The following is a 21,017-nucleotide window of genomic DNA, read 5'->3' on the forward strand; positions in this document are numbered from 1 at the left end:
TTGAATGTCCTGAGTACAGCTCTGTCCTCTAGAGCCCGTCATAGACTTTGTAAACAGTCGAAGTTGAACGGCTGCACAAAGGACATCTGCTGTGGACTTGATTATCTTCTTCAGGCCATTTCTAGGGGTGGCAAGACACGGTGAGGCTGTGGCCGAGCGGCTCCTGCAGAGGAAGCAAGTTTGCGAAGCCCGTCATGAGTGCTATGCATACCAGGTCAACGTAGCCGATCTTAGGCTTCAGCCTCATGGACGCCTGAAGGCGTCAAGGGACGGGCCCAGGGGATTCGAGACATGGACGACACCGAGCCATGCGTCTCAATGTAGGCGGCTCTCGAAGTGGCATGGCTGGAGAGAGAGAATGTCCGCGCTGATGGGCGTGATGACTGGAACAGTCGATTGATCTGGTCCATCATCCCTGGACCTTGCTGTGCCGGGTCCAGCAGTGTGGCCGGGATCCCGGTAGGTTCAAGTTGCAAACTGGGACGGTTGGCGCGTGCATGACTGTGTGCCTTGTCACCTTCTAGCCGGGCTCTTGAATGTTATCCTTACCTTGGGACCACTTCACGGCCGTTGCCTTTCTTCCCCTTGTCCGCCTCAGCCTCACAGTGTATTGCCTGGCCAGCGCATGCAGTGCAGCCCAACGATAGACTGATTTCACTGGTGGATAAGGACTGCCTTCACAGACACACGTCTGGTGACTTGCAACTGCCGGGTGACAGCGTTGCGACGTGCGGTGAGTGAAGCAGCAGCGGTGATCCATGGCTGACACTGCTATGACTGAACTTGAACTGCCATGGCACGGAGCTGCTGTGCAACCTTCCTAGTTTAATGTCTGGCCAGACCCATGGGATTCATCGAGGTAGCAGCTCTGCCCATTTTCAATCTGCTTCAACTAAAGCGCCTAAGCACCGTGGTCGTCGAAATTGACCTCACCAATTCCTTGGACTCCAGCCTCCAGGAGAGCACCACTAACAGCAACATTTCATCCCACCGCATCCCACGATGAAAGAGCAACTGTCCCTTACCGCAAGCAGCCCCAAAGCATTTGATGATGCTGCCAACAGGCAGCAGCTGCACGGCGTGTCCTTCATCCGCTATCAATGGCTGGACCTGCTTGGAATCCTTCGCACTCGAGTCTTGTCCAAATCCTATGCTTCCAAAATGCTACATGACTCCAAGTTTCTGTCTGTTGGGCCCGCCGCCCTCTACTGTAGCTACGTCGATGAACCAGATACGACTCCTCGGAGTGCAGCCAGCACCATTCGGCCGGACTGGCGGTCTCTCCTGCCATGCACTTACTATCCTCATGCTTCTCACGCCTCCGTCATGTGCTACGTGCACGAGGGCGTAGACAATATGCAGATGAAACGTGATCCCCGTTCGGTCTTGGACGAAGTTGTTCAGCGGGCTCAATCATTGCACGGTATCGAATACTTGGTGGGCTTCGAGCTGGAGTTTGTGGTTCTGCAGAAGTCCAAAGATGACAGCAAGCAGTGGGAAACTCTAGACGCTGTGGCCGGTTGGTCCACGGCTGCCGCATTGCACGGCGAGATCACACCCATTCTCGAAAAGATCTGTCATCAGCTGCAGGACGCCGGCAATGGCATCACCGTCTGCCAATTCCACACCGAAAGCTCTCAGGGCATGTTTGAGATTGTCACCGGTCCTCTGCCGCCCAGGGAAGCCGTCGATGCCCTAGTATTTGCCACGGAAGCGATCAAGGCTACCTTTTTGACACACGGGTACAAGGCAACATTCTTCCCCAAAAGCGGCAGCGGCCATACAGGACAGCACCTTCACCTCTCCATCCAGAATCCCAAGCCGCATCACGAGACGCAGTTCCTGGCAGGTCTACTCGCTCATCTCCCTGCGGTCTGTGCCTTCACCATGCCCAATCCTGATAGTTATGGTCGGGTCGAAGATTTCGCCGGGGCGACCGGTACCTGGGTCAGCTGGGGCACGGAACTTCGAGACGTGCCGATCCGGAAAACCGACGCCACGCATTGGGAGATACGGTGTGCCGACGGGACCGCAAACATGTATCTCGGCCTTGCCGCCGTTCTTCATGCAGGACAGTTGGGACTGGAAAATTCGTTGGAGCTCACCATTCAAGACGCCACCGAAGCTCCCGGAACAAACGAGGTAATCCGATTGCAGCGGAACATCACCCAAAGACTACCGCGATCACTCCTCGAGGCTGTGAGTGCGCTGTACGAAGATGAGGCCCTGTATACAGCATTGGGCGGGGAGCTGTGCGCCAAGTATTTGCGTCATAAGACACTCGAGGCCAAGATCCAAGGCATGTTGTCGGAAGAAGAGCGCAGGGCCACATGCATTCAATTTTGGTAGACCTTGAGACCGTGAGATTCAGGGCTGCTGCAGCAGTGTTACCACCACTCTGACCGTATCAGGCTGAAGCTGTGACAAGCAGGGCAAAGATGCCCGCAATCGATTCCCCGAACAATAAACCACTGGCCCAGATCATCAATGTATCATGATCCTTGCCACAAATGTCCAACCAGTACCAATTGAACATTCCGCCTAGAGCTCGCGTGATGGTGAATGCTGGCGTGTTATAAATCCCTGCCAGGGTGGGTAGAGCTTTGTCAGTCTTGCAGGGCGTGGGTGAGGCACTGTTGTGACAGGGAGAGTTTTCTCAGGTTTTTTGCTCTGGCGGCAATCAAGATAGAAAAAACCTAATTAGCACTTACCAATGGCAAACGCCACGCCGCCTGGAATCCAGTGCCTCCATCTTGTTTTCTTTGCGTCTGATCCTATCCGTAATACTGTCAATAGTGCAAACACGGCGGCCGTGGCAATCGAGAACTGGATTGATTTCTCGGGAAACCCTGCTGAGCCAGCACCAGAAGCAGCACCGTTGTCGTTATCGTTGTCGTTGTCGTTGCCCATACCGGTTGCCAACTTGGCGGCCAGAATCCAAACATGGGCCACGGGCATCGGAAATCGTCGACTCGGGAGGGCGTTGTTGGCAGTGTACAGTTTATACAAGCCGACCGAGACGAAAGCGCCGAAGATGGAGCCTATGATCTGGCCGTAGAGTTGGGCTTCTTGTAGTAGGAATCGCGAGAGTGGTTGCGGTTGCGGGTGCGGGTGAGTTTGGGACACCTGGGAGTAGTAGCCGTAGGAAGTGTCATCGCCGCCGCCGCTGCCGCTACTAGCCACTACGAGTTGTCCAACTTTGAGATCATATGAAATGTCGCCGGCCTGACTGGCTCCAGCTTCGGCAATGGCGCCAACGATAATATTGATGATGAACCGGTAAGGGTTGGAGTTGGGGATGAAGAAGGCGAAAAGAATTTGAGAGATTTTGCCTGCAGTGCGATAAGCAAGATGAGTTAGTTAGTTTAGCCCACTGGAAGAGATCTCATTTCAACTTTTATTCAATTTGATCTTGGGTATTCCGTGATCATAGGTGCAGTAACTTACCAATTCCCGACATGGGGTTATAATCGGTCTCGGCGAGAGAGCGGATGCCTAGCACGCTCAGAGGCAATGACACCATGACGGCCAGCAGCACCAGTGGAGCAGAGAGGATCGTACTTCCCAGTGCCAGGCGCGTGCAGATAAGACAGAGACAAATGGCAAACACGAGAGCCACAATGGTCGCGGGCCTGGATGGCGTCCAAATGGAGAGTATAGGTAAGGGTAGTGGCTTAGAGTTGGTATTTCTGGGGGCTGTTGTCGCTATGTCCGTCTTTGTGTTAGTAGTTTCTTCCTCGTCCTGATATGTGATTGAGATTCGTTGCCCGCCTGGAGTTGCTTGATTCTCTGCTCGAGACAAAGTGGTACATGTGGATGTTGGTGTTGAAGACGAGGTTGAACTTGTGGGTCGGGGCGCCTGTACAGGCCCAAACTGGGAAGCCTCCAAGTCGGCCAACAATGGTCGCGTATCCTCAATATCATTGTCGTCAGTAATAATGCCAGTGGAACCGTCCGATGAATCGTGGTCACGCCTGGTGGCACCGATAGAGATTGCCGGTGTAGTAAGCCAATGCCAACGCCAGGGCAGAGAAAAGAGCGGCTCAGCAACAACAGTCCAAAGCATCTTGACAACACAATCGGTCAACAAGGCGCTGAGACTAATCCAGATGATCCAGCCTCTTGCTCCATTCTCCCAGTCACCGACATCACCGGGCGCCCACCCGAACCGTTTGGATAAGGGAGCCAAAACACCCCATCCGACGATGGTACCCAGAAGCATGTGCATTGTGATCTCTGGTCCAGTGACGACGCCGGTGCCAAAATATCCGGGAGAAGTGCTCATGGTCCACAGGCCTTCAGTGGCAGCCGTCTGGCCAAAAACGGGCAAGTCGTGCAGTATTGGGAAAAGGTACATGATTTGGCCCTATGACCGACGAGCGTTAGATGTGTCAATGACAAGCCCTATAGGGTATTATGATAAAGAAGCATAGAAGACAGAGAAGCAAGACATAAGAGAGTATAGCATTACATAAACAGCCGCGCACAAGCCGGTGTAGACCAGAAGCCTGGCCTGAGACCACCAGTCATAACCTTCCCTACATCTCTCGCGCCGAGACTTGCAAGAGGAGGAGGGGACCAGCAGGTCTGGCTCAGCCGGTCGGGTGGGCGTATGCGTACATGTTCCCACCATATCTTCCGACACCTGTACGTTTACCGGTGCTATAGGCAGGGCGCACAAAGAACACCGATACGTCGTCTGTGTAGGAGGAGTAGGTTGTTGTCTTTGACCATGAAGCACTCGGATCAAAATGGCCGTCGCGTTTGCTCCCGGCCACGGCAGTCTGTCCGAGTCCACATAGTGGCTGCGTAGCATCAAGGCCCAGATCAGACCGAACAGACTCAAGCCCAGCGACCACAGCAACAATTGGACCCAGGAGAGCTTGAGTGGTCCTTGAAGCGCTGGCGGGGTGAGGAACTCCAGAGCAGGAATCGCGCCGAGCAGTCCCGCTGTCGACGGGAAGCACCCCGTAGCACTGGCGACGGTTTGCAACAGAACTGTCTCGCCGACAAGGACGGGCCGCTTGGTGTATCTCTCCCATCCTTTGAAGGCCACGAACCCTAGCAATGAGCTCACGCTCGACATGCCGTTCGTGTACCCGGTTTGCAGGCCAAAGTACATGTTGGTCGTGCACACGAAGATGCCGAGGAGACAGCCCATGAGCACGGCGCGTAAGGTGAATGCACCGTCTTTGGATGCAGTTGGTTCGACGGCCGCGTCAAAGTCGTTATCTCTAAGATGGGCCTGTCCGGCCGTGCTGCCTCTGAGCATATCATCGTGACTAACCGCTCTGGTCATTCTGGGTGCTTGAGCGCGAGCTTCGGCTGGCAGTGGCAGTATAATCCGCGGAATTGACCACCTCGACTAAAACAAGAGCAAGGCGAGTTTGCGATGATCATAGATACATGATTACACCGTCAGGCTGTTATCCTGTTGAGCCTGAGGCTGAGCGAGCGTCTTTGGCCCCATTGCACCTTGTCTCGCGTAGCACAAGTTTCGTCACATCGGGATTCATCCTCTTACCTGGAGTGATAAGGCCCAACAATCATATGTTGTACCCTCTTATGGTTGTTCGGGAAGGCATCCACATACATTCTGTACTTCTGCCAGTTTGACCATCACAGTACTTATAATATGTGTTGTGGTTGCTTTACAAGGTATGGATTAAGTTGTACCATGTATTTTTGTTTTTGTTTTTTGAAGACTAAAAATAGAAAGATGGAAAATACACAAACGCGGAAAACCAAAGCAAAGCATTTCTCCCCAACGGAGCCCAGCAGACTCAATTCAGATGTCGCCTTCAAAACACCAGCGCCCTAACCTCAATACTTTCGCGCGGTGCAGGGTTGGGCAACCCTTTCCCTAGCGGACGAAAGGCTGTGTGAGCGCAATCTGGTCACCAAGTACCTTAGCTGCCAGTCCAGGTTGGTGGCTGAGCATTGTTAATTGTACTTACGTCGAGCAGCAACTCCCTGTTCCGAGTCAAACATTTTCATTACCAGGATTTCATCGTCTCGTTGTTGAGACAAATAATGCCACCGATACCGGGAGTCATAGATCGGGTATATCGCCTCACCGATATGTGAACGGCGAACATGGTCGACCACCATCATCTTGGGCGGACTGAGCGTCGACCCATCGCAGACTGCAAGCGGCCAGTCCTCCACTCGGTCACAGATGGGCCGCCAGACACTGTCAACCGGTCAGGACTCACGTAACTTTGCTTCCACTTGCGGAGTATCAGGATCTCACTTTATGATGCGATATCGCTGCTTCTTGTTCAAGAGATTGCTGGCACGGGATCCCATGTGTCGTTGGACGCGTATGGCGGCGGCTTGGTCGCTTTGGTCTATCGCTCCCAATCAGCACTGACCGACGCTTGCTTCGTGTTTTCTGGGCGGCAACCGACCAATATGTACGGCGCCGACAGGGCCCAGACACACCGACGTGTCGTCCAAATCGACCTGCGTTCCGTCCGCTAAATCTGATCGGTCCATGCTGGACCGGAGCTGCATGACACGAGCATCAGTGGCTTGTGGATGGTTTGTTGACAACTCATACATACTCTCCAGTCGAAGATGACGATTTCCGAGGCACCCTCAATTTCAGTCATTAAAAACCTCTCTACCCAAGGTAGGTATTCTCGCTTGACGGTTTCCCGGTCAAACTTGTCCAATTCCAGACGAGCCCGCCGGATGCAGAATGCGTGGCGGTCGAGGGTAAAGTTGGGCTCGGCTCCTCGCATATCGTGTATGGTCTCTTCTGGGCCTGGGCGAGTCTCGAAGTTGCATTCATCGATTCCTTCGGGGACGTTGAATAGTGCGATATAAGGCTTGGTGGTGAGAAACTCGTCGTTCCACACAAAATAGTTGAGCTGTGTCTTGACATCCAGAGGTTCACACGGCGCCAATGATGCCATTTCGGATTTAATCAAAAGCTGATTGTCATGCATGAGAGGCAAAGAGTCAGCAGTCGTTATCTTGACATACTATATCTGCACAGCTCTAGGTCGCTTGGCTGCTGGTTTCGAGGCGAGTCGTGGCCAGCGGCTGACCGGACAGGGTAAGTCAAGTCACCCTAAGGACCCCATCCATCAGGTCTATCTCTGGCCATGGATGCTTGGAAACATGGTTATTAATGAGTCTACGGGCGACGACGTGAGGATCTAGTCCGGCATCGATGTCTGCACATTCAACATTTGTGGGAAATTGGTAGTCTACGTGTCTACTACTTCATACAGTAGTAATGACTGACATTGCTTCCACTACTCGTAGCCTGGTCGTTTGGTTATCTGGCACTCAAGCTGCGACATGGCCACCCTGCAACGCTTTTCTGTTCTTCTCCGTCACGACGAACGTGTCCTTCTCATCAGACCCCTTGGCCTGCCAGAATTTCTTCCATGGCTGCTCCCTCTCGTCCTGCGCTGGGGCGGTGAAAAACTGCTCAGGACCATCCGCCACCTTTTTGGAGGATGCTGGCATTTTCGATAGATTTAACCGGTTCGAAGCGAGGAGCGGAATGAGCCTTATCAAGGCCAATGGGAGGATGAAGGTTTGAACTGCTGTGCCACAAAAGTCAACAACTGGTATACGAGTGGGGAGACACTGTGCGGCCTCCATCCACAGGCCAAATGGGGCGGTACACATACTGTATTTTGTGGGGATGGAGGCTTATACTTTTCTTTTTGTCCGCACCACTGCCATCGGTATAGACTCCAGGAGTTATTCTCACTCCATATATACCTTGAAAGTTGGGCGGCAGAGCCTCAACTCTCGAGCAAGAACTTGACAAGACGGAAGTGCGGGTCGTGGTTGCTGATTTCCTGTTGCATTGATCCCGCGCATGCCGTATTTCTCATCCAACCTCGTTGTTCGAACTTCAAATTTACAGCCCGTCTCACCGGCCACTGCATGGATGCACACTTGGGACCCTTGTTGCTGGAGGCCAATGGAGACCTAACACGCTGTGCAGCAGACCGAAGTGTTGCATCAACAACCGATAGCGATGGCACTTCATCTGCCGATGGTGTTTGTTCTTCAAGGGTGAGGGTGACAAAAAGGGGACGTGGCTGCATGGGATTTGGTCTTTGCCGCTCTGTGTCACCATAGATTGTCTGGCTCGCCATTTTATTCCTGCTCGGAATGTACGGGTTCCGTGTCAGAATTCAGCCTGACAAGGGAGCAAACACCTTTGCTTGCCCCTCTATTGTTCAGCTCTGGACATCGCTAATGCAGAGGTCGCACACACTTGGTCTGGTTGGCCAACCAGTCTGTCACTCGCCTGTGTCACCATCGACACTGACATGGGCTGCCCTTCGGCTTTGCAGTCATGACCATCAATGGCGGCGGGCGAGAGGCGACCCGAGTCGATTGTGGTGTGAAGTGGCTGAGGTCATCCGAAGACGTCCATTCCCTTGCGCCAGCCTCACCGTGCTCCAGTCTCGCCTGCGGCCTCGACGCCTTCCTCCAGCCCGCTCCTCTCGCCATGACCATTGGGCTGCCCGCTCTGCTAACCTTTCATCAGTAGAGCAGGCTGGATGTGACTCTAGCATCACCACTGTCTCATCACGACATGCGAGGCTGCAAGTTAATGTTGTTCCGACCCATCCCTGGCGGCAAGGAATGGATCTTCCGGTTTGAAGTGTTCCACACCAAAGATTTCGAATCGATCTCCTTGGAGAAATATATGGCTGAGGCGTGGCAATGGGACAAACAGGTCAAAGAAAGGCTGAATGGGATGAAGGAGGCCAACGCGACTGCTCTTCGGAATCTGATGCAATACCACAACTTTGACCAAGCTATTGCGAACATCAAGCAGCTGTTCTCAGATGGCGGTCGCTCATCTTCTATGGCTCCGGTGGAGGATATATTCCGACGGTTGGGTGACTTGGCCGGCGGGGTCTACACGCTCGTGCCCGTCAATCAATCGGTTCTCGATTTAATTTGGGCAGCGGTTCAGTTTGTGTTCTCTGTCAGTGTCACTTCTTGATGAGATTCCAGCGGAATAGACATTTTCGCTGGCTAACATTCCTTCTGGTAGTCCGTTTTGCGGTTCTTTGACTGGTTTGACAATGTCACTCAAATGCTTCAGGAGTTGACCAAAGCCTTGCCGCAGCTCAATCTCTACAATGCAAGTTACGCGACGCCTGATGTGAGAAAAGCACTGAAGGACATTTATGACGACTATGTGGACTTTTGTATCACCGTTGCCGAGTTCTTCAACCACCGTACCGGACGGTCACCTGGTCAGTCTTATAACACGGGGATTTCCAAACTTCGACTTCTAATCATACCCTCTAGCTTTGTGGGTCAGCCTGCGTTGGAAGAAGATCAGGGGCGATTATGCAAACACCTTGAAACGTCTAGTCTATCACAAACAGACATTCACCAGCGCAGTATATCAGGCAGGCTACGTCGATACTGCGCCGACTGCCGGCGCCAACCGTTACCTGATGATGCCGCCCTCGCCTCGGTCCACGAACCGTCAAGCCCCGATCGTCGTGATTCCTTTTCCCCGAAACCCCAATTTTACCGGGCGAGATGACATCCTCTCAGCAGTTCATGACATTCTCAGCGAAATCGGACCACAATCAGCAACGCTCCACGGCCTAGGAGGAATCGGAAAGACCCAAATTGCACTCGAGTACTGCTTCCGGTACACTTCCAAATACTCTGCTGTGCTCTGGGTGTCAGCCGAGAGTGAAATCGTGATCGCCAACTCGTACAGCGATATTGCACGCAAACTTGGCGTGGGTGGCAATGAAAAGACGGCGCGTGGCAGAATCGAGGCGGTCAAAGACTGGCTGGAAGCCAATGGCAAGCAAAGATCATCCTTCACAATGTCTGGAATATGCTAACAGGTATTACTCAGCGGACTGGCTTCTCATCCTCGACAATGCCGATAGCGTCGACCTGGTCCGCAACTACTGGCCATCGACTCAGGTTGGATCCATTATCGTTACGACGCAGAACCTGGACTTCATCGACTTGACGACGCGGGATATCACGATCGATCAACTGAAAGAGGACGAGGGGGCCGACCTTGTGCTCAAAAACCTGCGGCGAGACGACAGTGAACGTCCATCTGCGAAGCTACTCAGCGAAGAAGTGGGAGGGATGCCGCTAGCCATCTCCGTTATCACTGGGTACGCGTTCAGGACGAATCTGGGGGCGCATGACGTGCTTCAGACACTGCGACAGAAGCGGCCTATGGCAGAAGAACTTTGGAATGCGCCCGTGAAGCTGTATTATTCCAAGAAACTGGATACGGTGTGGGATCTCGCACTGGCCAACCTGACACCGTCCGCAGTCGAGTTGCTTGATGTGCTGGCCTTTTTAGACCCTGACGCTGTCCCGGAAGCCATCATTCTGGGCCGCAGCGATGTCCTCCGACTAGGTCATGACCTGGAAATCCGGGCAGCACGGTAAGTCGTCAGCCACCCGCAACAGGCGTTGTCCTTTGAAACCGCCCGTGTTGCGTAGCTGTTTAAGCTGATCACTTTCCAGGTTGAGACAAATCATTTACAACCTCCGTGAGCGCCATCTAGTCGAGCGCGACGAACGGGGCGGCGATTTTTTTCTGCGTATCCATCGGTCATTTCGCCGCAGCGTGCTGCACCGTCTAGACAAAAACCTAGACCAGCGGCAAAGGGCATACGACAAGGCGTTTACAGCGCTACGCGATGTCTTCCCACGGATCGAGTTCACCTCGCGCACCGAAGATCGCTGGCCTCTGGTGCAGAAATACCTCCCCCAAGTTCTCAGTCTCCAATCATGCTATGTGGCTTCGGAACCGCGCATCACGGCCAGCATCGAATTCGCCAACCTGTTATGTGACGCGGGGACGTTCTTATGGGAACAGAACATCTTCAAGGACTCCATGCCCATGCTTTACTTGGCGGAGCAAATATGCGAGGAGCTTGTTGGGCCCGACGACCCGAACCCCGTATTTGCGCAGGTCCTTGAGAGTATTGCAGTGTATGAGGATCTACTGGGCTCCGAACCTCGGCGCAAATCTGTCGTGACGATGAAAAAGGTGCAGAAACTACGACGGGATTATTACGACCGCATTCCTCCCACCTCACGCACGCAAACGGACGAAATCACGCTATGTCGATCCTGGTGCGACACAGCCGCCAGCCTGATCGGGCTCTACGAGGTCGACGAGGCCGCGGTCCTGTATGAACGCGCATTGGCACATTACCGGAAAATCAGGACGGAACAGACCATCCCTTACCGCTTCGCCCATATGTACTATGACCTCACCTGGTTGCGGGTGCTGCAGAAACGGGGTCCCGAAGCACTCGAGTGCGCCGAGAGATCATATGTCTTGTCAAGCCAGGCGCTGGGCAAGGAAAGTGTCTGGACCATCAATTTCAGATACATGTGGGCCTGTGCCCTGTTCAGTGTGGGCCATCTGATCGAAAGCCTCCGAATGCATCGTGAAGTGCTGAGGGATCGATTGCGGATCCTACATGAGACTATGTCCGATACTTTGCTCAGTTACTACATGGTCGGCACGTTGCTGTACTACGTGGGCGAACATGAGGGAGCCGAGCAGAATCTCCGCGAAGCACTGAAGCATCGAGCCCGGGCGAATTGGCATCCCATCGAAGTCGCCCGTACTGCCCACCGCCTGGTGTTGGTCCTGCATGCCCAACAACGCTATGATGCTGCTTATGATGTCGAACATGATCCGGACCTGTTCCCGGAGGAGGCAATTCCTCCAGCTATCCGTGACGGTATTGCCGTCATGCCGGAGGACCGTATGGCCCAATATGATTTCGAGGTGTCGATCTGGCATGGCAGGACCGAGGGGCCGTGCAAGCCAGTGTTGGAACTCCCTCCCTATCCTGCTAGTCTGGGTGATGGTGATAAGAGTGAGAAGATGGGTGCCCGGCGACCTTCTGGTGGTAGTGGTAGTATTGCGGATGGGAGGGCTGGTGGCATAGGAGTGCCTATACTTTGATGTAGTAGTGAGAACGAGAATTGTGCCAGCCAGAAATTAGTAGATAGACTGTAATGTAGGCTCTTGTGTAGGTTGTGTCGTCGAGCCAGATTTCGTTGGTACGGTAGACCACCGTGCCGTATATATCGTAGTCAAGATACTCATCAAGATGGTACAGTATTCACACTACCCTACCTAAGTATGTACTCCTAACGAGGGGAGAGACGAGACGCCAGCTGAGCAGCTTACCAGACCCTCTCATCGGCAAACGGGGCGTGTCCCAGGCTCGCCAACAACCCTCTCAGCAAGGTAAGGTACGGTACTCCTGGCTCCCACCTACCTTACTCAACAACTGAGAACAGCCCAATGCATTGCGGCATGTGATGCATGGCTCCTCGCTCCGGACTGGAATATATGGTCATCTCACGCTGACGGAGTGTGCAACCGGTTGCGGCCTGCCCGTCTTGGGACCTATGTATGCAAAGTACTCGATCTGGAAGCCAGCACACGGGCAGGTGCAGCTCTCTTATCATCTACCAGGTCCGGTGCCTGTTGCCTTGTTCAAGTTGGTTGCAGCGCTCCTGATGTAAGGAAGGAGGACATCATCGACATGGCATAAAGTATGTAGGTATATTTACTCCCTATACACTCTAATCGTGTTCTTCCTCCTTCACACTGCAGTTCCTTGGTTGGCATGTTAAATTTGAATGGTACAAATTCCTCCGTATACCTTATCTATGACTACAAGTATGCAGGAGGAAGGACCTGTTCCTATTTACTCGGACGTATACCCCTTCATCGCGCCAGACCAATATTTCGGTAGATCGGACTCGGAGTCGCAATCGTCATTACGCCCGCTCCATGGCTCTACAGCTCTCGTCACCGGCGCCGGACGGGGCATTGGACGCACCATTGCCATCACACTGGCCGCGGCCGGTGCGGATGTCATTTGTGTCTCACGCACCAAGGCTGAATTGGACGAAGTGGTGGCGTACATTAACGAACGTGACGACGAGAACGAGAACAATACCTTTGCCAATGGAAGAGGAAGTGCCCGGGCGTGGGCCGTGGTCGCCGACCTGAGCCAGCCGGGGGCGGCGTATGGTATCCGGGCGGCCGTTGCAACGATCGGCTCAGACCATGAAGACCAAGTTGCTGACGAACATGATAACGATGATGATGGTCGTCAGCGGCAGCAGCATGAACAGAATGAGCAGCAGCAGCCGCCGACTTTTAAATTTGTGGATATTTTGATCAACAATGCGGCAATTGATCGGATTAATCCATTCTATTTAGAACGTAAGTCATATGAGCTGGGCTGGGCTGGGCATTGAAAGAGCAAGAAGAAAAAACGGCTGAGGGAGGGGGCACAGGGGACATGATGCGCTGAGCCAAGAGCCCACGATTTGGGGTTAAGTGACTGACACTCAAGGTTACCGTTGAGGGAATCAGCAGAACCAGAAGCAAGAATCTCTTCCAATTCGGCCTCCACTGAGTCTGCGCCTCTTTCGTTGTGGTCAGATTGGCCTTGGACCAACGTCATTTCCACCAACCTTTTGGGTCCTGTACAATTGATCCACGCGTTCCTACCGGGCATGATGGCTCGAAACCGCGGGACAATTATTTCTCTCGGTTCTCGCAACGCCGGGCACTCGGTGTTCTATATGACGGCATACAGTGCGTCCAAGGCAGCGTTGACGCGATTCCATCATGATTTGGATCTGGAACTGAGGGACAGGAACGATCTCCGAAGGAGTGAGGTTCGCAGTAATGTACTAGGGAGGGGTGGGTTTCACAGTGACGATGAAGTTCACAACAGTGATGAAGAAGTCCGCACTGGCAACAGCCACGGCAAGATCGGCAATTCTGTTCGTGGTGTTGTTAATGGTATCGCCACATTCGTAGTCCATCCAGGCGACGTCCCCACCACCATTGCCCATGTCCCCGGAGCGATCAACATGACCGCCGTGCGCGAGGTAGCTGGAATGAGAGACATGTTGAATTCGACCAAGGGGTGCGCCACAGAGACACCAGAGTTGGTCGCATGGACAATTGTCAAGTTGATCACAGACCGAAGAGCCAGATCAGTCTTGTCGGGGAAGTATGTTGATGCCGTGCAAGATCTGGAGGTTGTGCTGCAGAGGGCGGAAAGAGGCGAGCTGGAAAGGAGGCGGTTGTATGTGTTGAAGATTGATGAGTTGTGATAAAAAGGAAAAAGGGAGGGAAATTAGGCAAGGTTCATTTATTCATTTACTTTGGCTGGCTCTACCACAGATGCAAGCAAAGGGTGTTCAGCCTCGTACCTAAGGTTTCCATTCACAGTAAAAATGCACCAATCTCCCCATCATACGACTAGATTGATAGACACACTATCCTGGGAATATGAAATCCACCTCCACTCATTAATATCGAGCAACAATAACACTCGTGGACTCTTCTTGATGAATTATGGTTTGATGAACAATGTGCAGAACAAAACTTGCTCCCTCCATGCTAGAACTTGCAACCATCCCATCCACCCAACCACCGACCTTCTTCAGTAGAAGAAACCCTTTTTTGATCCATCCAGCTCGAAAAGACTCACACCGTGTAACACCCGCCAGTTTATGAACACAACAGCTGAGAAAGACGAGACGACGTGACCATGTCTAGCCCAGCCCTGTCGAATTTCCTCTTCCCTGTTTCAGGCGACTTCTGACGCTCTGCTCTTTCCTTACCACATGGGACGAAAGACAACCCAAGAGATTCGTAGTGTTCAGTGTTCTCATCCCAGTTCCCGTTCGCCTCATGTCTTCAGTCCACTCATTAACCTCAATCATATCAAACACCTGCCCCAACCGCATATCTATACGATCCGCACAGTTGAAACACCCACTGTGCCTCCTTCGTACCCGGGAATTGCAACATATACACCGTTTCGCGACCCATGGTGACGCCGCCGGTATGTCCAATCTGCTCATCCTCATTCCACACTTTGACCGCAATCCCCGTCTGCATGATACGTTCGAAACAACTTTCTCCCAAAACGGCATCGAGCAGCACAATACCGGGATCCTTGTTGCGCGTGATGAGCAGTCTCTTTTCTAATCCGTTGCCATGGACACGGTGCGGAGTATGGCTGGAGCTGGGGAGTCGGGGGCCTCGAGCGCCTTGACCACCTGGTTGACCTAGGATTACCGGCGTGCCAGTGACATTGGACGGCGTTCGACTATGTGTGGGCGTGATTGGGGGCGACGAGGCTGCTGATAAATCCCCTCCCATGGTTTGAGTCGCCTGAGTAGGAGTAGGTTGACGACTACTTTCGGCGGTAGCAGTGGCAGTAGCAGTGACAGCAGCCGTAGGCGGCAACACACTTAACCGTGCGGCGCCCAGGTTTTCCCAATGTTGTCCCTTGCGGACATACAGCCGGATCTTCATGTTGTTGACCATTCCTCCTCCATTTGCCGCCGCTGCACTTGTCAAGGGAACATTAGGCCCATCTTTGCCGGGCACAAAGCCCAATTGACTCGGGGCTGGTGTGCTCGAACTCGATCCTGTGCCGGTCCCACTGCTTGACGAGTACAACGAAGAACCACCAGTGCCTCCTCCGCCGCCGCCATCTCTTCGAATGACCGACGACCGATTCAGATTGAACGCCGAACTGGCGCCAAACCGCTTCAACGCTGAAAATGCACTGGCCATTGTTCCCGAACTTTCCACCGAAAAGTCAATAGATGCCGGCGTGGGAGCAGAAGACGCGCGATAGCTCGACTTTTGTCGGCTGCCAAAGTTGAACCATGAGCTTGACCTTCCACGGCTGTGATTGTCTTGACCCACATTGAAGGTCACTGATGGTTGTCTTCGTGGGCGGGCGTTCTGCAGTTGGATGTACGTCGGATTGTTGCATCGCGCCCAGTTGATCATCCCGTACAATGCCTCACATTCCTCGGGATTTCGGGAGCGAAACATCACAATGCTTGTCGTCTTGATCCGTGAGTTTGGTGTCGGAGGCGACCTGATGGAAATATCTATGGCCGTCCCTCTTCGAAGCGCCACAATCGGTGTCAGCTCAAAGGCTACCAGTGGCTGGTCGGTCAATGAAGAGTTTCGTGAATCTGGTCCATCGGCAGCGGCCACCCGCGGGTCGGAATGGGCTGCCGACATTTCAAACGCCTCGATCAGGCCTGGGGAGACGACGATCGAACACTCGTCCGGATGAACTTGCTCCCACATGCCTTTGTCGGACCAGGAGCATATCAGAGCAATCGTCCTACCCTTCCGATGCCCTGGCACTGCAGCCGAGGAAGGTACCCTTCGATAGGGCCCTTGTGATGCTGAGTCCGACGGCGCCAACGTTCTTGTCCCTGTTGATGGGATCGACGTCGACGTTCGAACCTGGGTTGGCTTCGACGTACGTCGCCCACCGGCCGTGATGGCCACTAGTGGGGTTGGCTTGTCGCCGAACTCAGACATCAACGCATCCGAGGTGTCAGAAGACGAATCGCTCACACTCTCTGTGTCATAGTCGGATGCGCTATCAGAGGTTGTCGAGGGGGCGTACTCGTGCTTCAACGGGGACGACGTCCTGCGCTTCGAACTCTTCTCTGGCGAGCCAGGCACCGCCCTTGAACCGTTCGGTCTCGGCTGCAGCACCGACGAAGTCGGGGTGCTGGAAGGAGAATCGACATCCTGTGATCCCTTTCGACGCATGTTGTCAGACCGTGATGTCCGAGTTTCATCCGTGAATATCTGGTTCTCTACAGGGCTATTGATATCCTGCTTCGCTTGTTCATTTCCGGGCGTTGATTTCTCCGGGGTTCTGGGCTGGGAAGCATGAGTAGGCACACTTGGAGGTTGATGCTGCTGATGCCGGACTTTGGAGACTGTAGGAAGGTCTTTAGAAGGTGTCGATGATAACGCTCGCTGGTAGCCGGGTCTCGGAGCGGTCGCAGCTGGTGTGCTAGAATTCGAGACTTCTGAAGAACCACCAGTATAGTACGTGTGGATTTGTGATGCTTGGGACCGTGGTTCGACGAGCGGCATCGAGGAAGGCCGTACGTCTGCTGTGGTGACCGAAGGCCTTTTCTCAGGGGTATCCTTCCTTAGTCCTCTAGGCCTGGGCGACTGATCATCGTCATTGCGTTGGGTGGGTATTTTCTCTTTCGGAGGGGTGTGTGGGAATAGTGGCTCAGAAATGGGCGGACGAACAGGTGCGTTTCTCGACTGCTTCGTGGGCTCAAGATTCGACGAGACGGATTTTGGCGGTGACGATAATGCTGCAAGACTTGCCTTTACGGACGGGTCTGAAACGGTAGAAGCATCCGAGGATACCAAAGAAGGAGTATGTCTTGTATCCACAGTCGGCGTACTGGTGTGAAGCGGCGGCAATGGCTGGGACGCCAGTCCACCTCCCAAATTCAGACGAGGCAACGGTTTATCCAGCAGAGGGTTCTTTTGGTCAGAGCGGTGGCTCACATTGGTACGAGTTGCAATCACAGATGGCTCTCCCAGTGGTACATCCAGTGGCTCGGGGCTGACTGCGGCGTGGTCTGTCGAATAGCTTTGAAGGCTTTCTTGCTTTGGTGGCTCAGTTGTGTTTGGTAACTCATTCTCCGGGACTGGTTTACGTTTTGCAAAGCTGGAGGTTCGATTGAGTCGAGGTGGAAGAGGGTTCGAGCCAAGCATGTTTATCCATTCGGTCACTGCCTGCGCATCTTCGGTCTTCAGTGCCAGCAGTTCACGCCATTCTTGACCTAATCCTGCTCTTCCACGTATCATGACCACAAGATCGAAGCCGTCCTCGCCTCGTCTTGCCGATATGGAATTCAGCTCGACTGGTGCAAAGAGGAGCCACTTTCCGGTGCTGTCGACCTCGCAGATGAGCACATCGCCGCCTGTAGGTTCGCCTCGAGCGTTATCTCGGAAGATCAGTTCGACGCCACAATCCATTCTTTGTCCAGTGGAGTGATAGAATGTGAGATTGAAAAAGTCCCTGGCTTTGACACGACGAGATTTGTCAACCACAACTCCCGTGATGGCAGCCATCGTTCGGATGTCCCGGACTCTCATGGCATCGATGTTGGCAGCAGCCTCGTCCTCCAAGCGTGCCTGTTCTTCTTGATTTCGCCGCTTCGCCATTGTGGTAAGGTCGGCAAACAAGTCGGCCGAACGTTTTGCGAGGGCTTTGGAGCATTCTTGGTCAAGCCGGGTGAAGGTTCGACTGAGAGCTTTGACTCTTACCAAAGGTCTTTTCAAAAGATATGCCACATCCACCTTCTTTCCCTCCGTGTCGACCAGATCGCCGGATTCATCACGAGACATGACTTCGTCTTTTGGTGTGGTCTTGGAACCCTCTAGTGGAGCGAGGTTGATGACAATGTCCTGAAACCCAAGTCTCCATGATTGAATGTAATCCTTGTAAGCTCTGTGTGCTGTAGATGCCCAGCTGATGAGAGCATCCGCTTCCTGACCAGGGGCGCGGCTGTGCAATGTCTTCAGCCGCTCCAGCGAGATACCCATCTCAATAATGGGTTTGGTGAAGCTCGCCTGGTCTGAACCTGTACTGGAAGACGTGAAAAGCCCTGCCGCAGCCGCAGAATCTGTCTTTGAAAGCACCGCTTGCAACAATACTGGTATAACACCGTCCACCAGAGTTCGTAGCTCTCGCATATACTTCTCTTCTTCTTTCCTGAATACCTCCAGTATCTCCTGTACGGATGTCGAGTTGCCAGTCTCCTGGACATTTCTTTTACTCCTAGTACGGGCTGAGCGCCGGCTCCTCCCTGTCCGCGGTTGTGAGAGCACAGTCATGAGATCTTCATGTGTCGTGAGTTTGCGCGTGAGGCCACAATTGTTCTCCGCCACCATTAACTCGCCCATGATGGCATCCGAGTCTGGCTTAACCATGTTATTGGTGGACACGTCCCGGGAAGCAGTCGATGGCAGTACCTGCTCCGGAGGAGGCGAGTATGCCCGCTGTGGAGAGTATGTCCTGCTTGGCTCTCTGTTCGAAACCACGTCTCCCTCGGTCACCAAGGCCTCTTTCTGGTCCGCCAATTCAATCTGAGGCGATAATTCCTTCATGGGCGAACTCCTTTGACGACGGTGTCTTGCGCCTCTTCGTCGTAATGGTGACGGCGACCCTTCAGCATCCTGATGACGGTCACTTTTTTCATGCGGCGGCGAAACGGCGGCTTCCGGGTCGCCGTTCGCGTCTGGACCACCTTTACTTGACCTGTGTCTCCGTCTGCTCGTCGGCACGGGTGCAACAGCCTCCTCCGTCAGCTGAACAGAATCCCATATTTTATTTGGATCGATCAGGGATGGTTTCTCAGTTGAGCGGCGCTTGCGCTCGGTGCGTCTTCTCAGAGGACGTGGTACTTCTACTGCCGGGACGTCGCCTGCAGCCTCCCCATCAACAAAAGGATCCGGCTGCTCCTCTAACCAAGCTTCGATACTCGGTAACCTCTTATCGAGCGAAGGCGTCGGATCTGATTTTCCAAATATGTCCTTTGTTCTCCCAAAGAGACCGGGTTTTCTCGACCTGGGAGCATCCATGTCTGCGGGCGATGCGGCAGCGCGACTCAGCATCTCGGCGTATTTACTCGTCCTCCGGGTGATCCCGGCAGTCTCGTCTGGCTGGATGGAAGTTTGTGAGAAGGTGTCCATCTCCTCGCGAGCCATGGAGACCCCGGCCAACCTCTGGGCGAGGTCTTCATCCAACTGGCTATCCATCTCGGACAGTGGATGTATGCTGTTTCGGCCGTCCTCAACGGCGACCACTCTGATGCCATCGTCGAAGATAGATTTGTCCTCCGCCTCTTGTTTGGCCATATAATTCTGTTGTCGATCCGATCTCCGGCGCCCATTTCGCCTCTCTTGATTTGAGGTGTACGACAGGTCGTAATGGGTCGAGCCGGGGCGCACTTTCGGGACAGGAGGCCTCGCATCCTTCTGGTCCTTTGTTTCCTTCTTCGCCTTCCAATGGCCGTCACTAATGATGCGCTTTCTCGGGGCACTCCGACTTCTGGCCGTATCTCGTTCCTGGTCTTCTTTGTGTCTCGTGCGACCCTCGGTCCGGACGGCGTTCTCGTCTCCATACTCCGACTTTGGTCTTGAGACTGTGGAGGGACATTCCGAGAATGGTATCGACCGGACACTCACAGCATCTGGAGCCGGCGCATTTGCTGCACCTTGTACCTGCCATTGGCGGATACGATCTTGTACCGAGTTGGAATCGTAAAGTCCAGAAGTCCGGTTGGGCGTCACATGGTTGATTGTCAGCGGAGAGGACGGTTCGACCTTACGGCTCTTGGGCGTCCTGCGACCGAAATCCGCCGACGACTCTGGTCGCATTGGCGTTGCGTTTGCCTGCAACTGTGTACAGGCCTTGAGAGGGTGATTATGAGGTTGCGTTTATCAAGCGGGCCTTGCGTCGGGTATTCTGCGGCATGGAAATCGATTGCAGGCGCATGGTGAGATGGGCCACAGCTTTGTCGTTGGAAGATCCACGGATCGAGCAGGAACACTCTCCCTTGGGAGATGCAGGAGTAGGCAGTCTGCCGATCGGACTACAAGAGAAAATGCTGTCAGAGTTCATGCAAGGCGACCAAGTAACGAGTTTCTTAGATCGGTTCCATGCAAATGCAGTGCAAGCAGGTTGCGTCAACTCGACCTGGACCTGGACCTGAACCGGAGTGCCGCCGTCAGGCTGAGTTCGAGTTGTGAGTGTATTGTATGGTGTATGGGACCGCTTAATGGTGGAGCACGCGCCGTCCACCGGGCAACCATCTCCGCCGACAATCCAGCCAATATTTTAGTATTCCTACCGACAGCTAGTACTGCAGTGTGCCGCTGACTTCGGAATTCTGGATTGGCCCTCTATAACTTACCTAGGTATTGAATGTCTTGGATGGCTCTACAATTTATTACCTGCAAAACTGTCCAGTTTAAAACTGTCCTCAGGCATCGCGAGGACGCAGACGCAAGCACTTCAATGATCGTCACGGCAAAACGTTGCATCCCTTTGTATGCTAGCGCTCCCAGTCAACTCAATCCCTTGCTTCATCTCAGTGAGTAGGTCTGTGCATGT

General features: G+C 53.6%; 8 protein-coding genes across 9 annotated transcripts; 4 read left to right on the forward strand and 4 right to left on the reverse strand.

The window, feature by feature from the left end:
• The first annotated feature begins 125 nt into the window (after positions 1-125).
• HMPREF1120_08418 (glutamine synthetase) lies at positions 126-2,756 on the forward strand. The gene has a single exon (XM_009162669.1). The coding sequence runs from the start codon at positions 1,003-1,005 to the stop codon at positions 2,347-2,349; it is 1,347 nt and encodes a 448-aa protein (XP_009160917.1). The 5' UTR covers positions 126-1,002; the 3' UTR covers positions 2,350-2,756.
• Positions 2,408-5,299, reverse strand: HMPREF1120_08419 (uncharacterized protein; the record flags this gene model as incomplete). Its single annotated transcript, XM_009162670.1, has 4 exons — positions 2,408-2,583; positions 2,712-3,332; positions 3,448-4,366; positions 4,472-5,299. 4 exons carry the CDS (start codon positions 5,297-5,299, stop codon positions 2,408-2,410), a joined length of 2,544 nt encoding a protein of 847 aa, XP_009160918.1.
• A 251-nt stretch (positions 5,300-5,550) lies between these two features.
• Positions 5,551-12,146, forward strand: HMPREF1120_08420 (uncharacterized protein). Its single transcript, XM_009162671.1, has 6 exons — positions 5,551-5,658; positions 5,720-8,971; positions 9,041-9,245; positions 9,301-9,816; positions 9,872-10,424; positions 10,507-12,146. The coding sequence occupies exons 2-6, from the start codon at positions 8,573-8,575 to the stop codon at positions 11,966-11,968; spliced, it is 3,135 nt and encodes a 1,044-aa protein (XP_009160919.1). The 5' UTR covers positions 5,551-5,658; positions 5,720-8,572; the 3' UTR covers positions 11,969-12,146.
• On the reverse strand, positions 5,802-6,920 carry HMPREF1120_08421 (uncharacterized protein; the record flags this gene model as incomplete). Its single annotated transcript, XM_009162672.1, has 5 exons — positions 5,802-5,893; positions 5,958-6,193; positions 6,254-6,356; positions 6,411-6,510; positions 6,567-6,920. The coding sequence occupies 5 exons, from the start codon at positions 6,918-6,920 to the stop codon at positions 5,802-5,804; spliced, it is 885 nt and encodes a 294-aa protein (XP_009160920.1).
• Positions 7,180-8,620, reverse strand: HMPREF1120_08422. Of its 2 annotated transcripts, none has more exons than XM_009162674.1 (2): positions 7,650-8,620; positions 7,180-7,559 (listed from the first exon to the last, which is right to left on the reverse strand). In XM_009162674.1, exon 1 carries the CDS (start codon positions 8,124-8,126, stop codon positions 7,767-7,769), a length of 360 nt encoding a protein of 119 aa, XP_009160922.1. In that variant the 5' UTR covers positions 8,127-8,620; the 3' UTR covers positions 7,180-7,559; positions 7,650-7,766. The 2 variants fall into 2 exon arrangements, with proteins under 2 accessions (XP_009160922.1, XP_009160921.1); XM_009162673.1 differs by having other exon boundaries at positions 7,180-7,562.
• Positions 12,147-12,696: 550 nt separating the features above from the next.
• Positions 12,697-13,339, forward strand: HMPREF1120_08423 (uncharacterized protein; the record flags this gene model as incomplete). Its single annotated transcript, XM_009162675.1, has 1 exon — positions 12,697-13,339. The coding sequence occupies one exon, from the start codon at positions 12,697-12,699 to the stop codon at positions 13,279-13,281; it is 585 nt and encodes a 194-aa protein (XP_009160923.1). The 3' UTR covers positions 13,282-13,339.
• Positions 13,340-14,379, forward strand: HMPREF1120_08424 (uncharacterized protein). The gene has a single exon (XM_009162676.1). It carries the CDS (start codon positions 13,543-13,545, stop codon positions 14,149-14,151), a length of 609 nt encoding a protein of 202 aa, XP_009160924.1. The 5' UTR covers positions 13,340-13,542; the 3' UTR covers positions 14,152-14,379.
• A 388-nt stretch (positions 14,380-14,767) lies between these two features.
• HMPREF1120_08425 (uncharacterized protein) lies at positions 14,768-20,281 on the reverse strand (the record flags this gene model as incomplete). The annotated part of the gene is made up of 1 exon (XM_009162677.1): positions 14,768-20,281. The coding sequence occupies one exon, from the start codon at positions 20,279-20,281 to the stop codon at positions 14,768-14,770; it is 5,514 nt and encodes a 1,837-aa protein (XP_009160925.1).
• Positions 20,282-21,017: the final 736 nt, after the last annotated feature.

The sequence above is a fragment of the Exophiala dermatitidis genome (assembly GCF_000230625.1).
Source record: "Exophiala dermatitidis NIH/UT8656 unplaced genomic scaffold supercont1.7, whole genome shotgun sequence".
In the NCBI taxonomy this organism is placed as follows: domain Eukaryota; kingdom Fungi; phylum Ascomycota; class Eurotiomycetes; order Chaetothyriales; family Herpotrichiellaceae; genus Exophiala; species Exophiala dermatitidis.

Excerpts from the sequence above, each read along its gene's own strand:
- HMPREF1120_08420 (XM_009162671.1), top strand. The coding sequence starts at position 8,573 with ATGCGAGGCTGCAAGTTAATGTTGTTCCGACCCATCCCTGGCGGCAAG. Across the intron at positions 9,246-9,300 it reads CCGTACCGGACGGTCACCTG|CTTTGTGGGTCAGCCTGCGT; the intron begins GTCAGTCTTATA and ends CATACCCTCTAG. Across the intron at positions 9,817-9,871 it reads AGACTGGCTGGAAGCCAATG|CGGACTGGCTTCTCATCCTC; the intron begins GCAAGCAAAGAT and ends GGTATTACTCAG.
- HMPREF1120_08424 (XM_009162676.1), top strand. The coding sequence starts at position 13,543 with ATGATGGCTCGAAACCGCGGGACAATTATTTCTCTCGGTTCTCGCAAC.
- HMPREF1120_08418 (XM_009162669.1), top strand. The coding sequence starts at position 1,003 with ATGAAAGAGCAACTGTCCCTTACCGCAAGCAGCCCCAAAGCATTTGAT.
- HMPREF1120_08422 (XM_009162674.1), bottom strand. The coding sequence starts at position 8,126 with ATGGCGAGCCAGACAATCTATGGTGACACAGAGCGGCAAAGACCAAAT.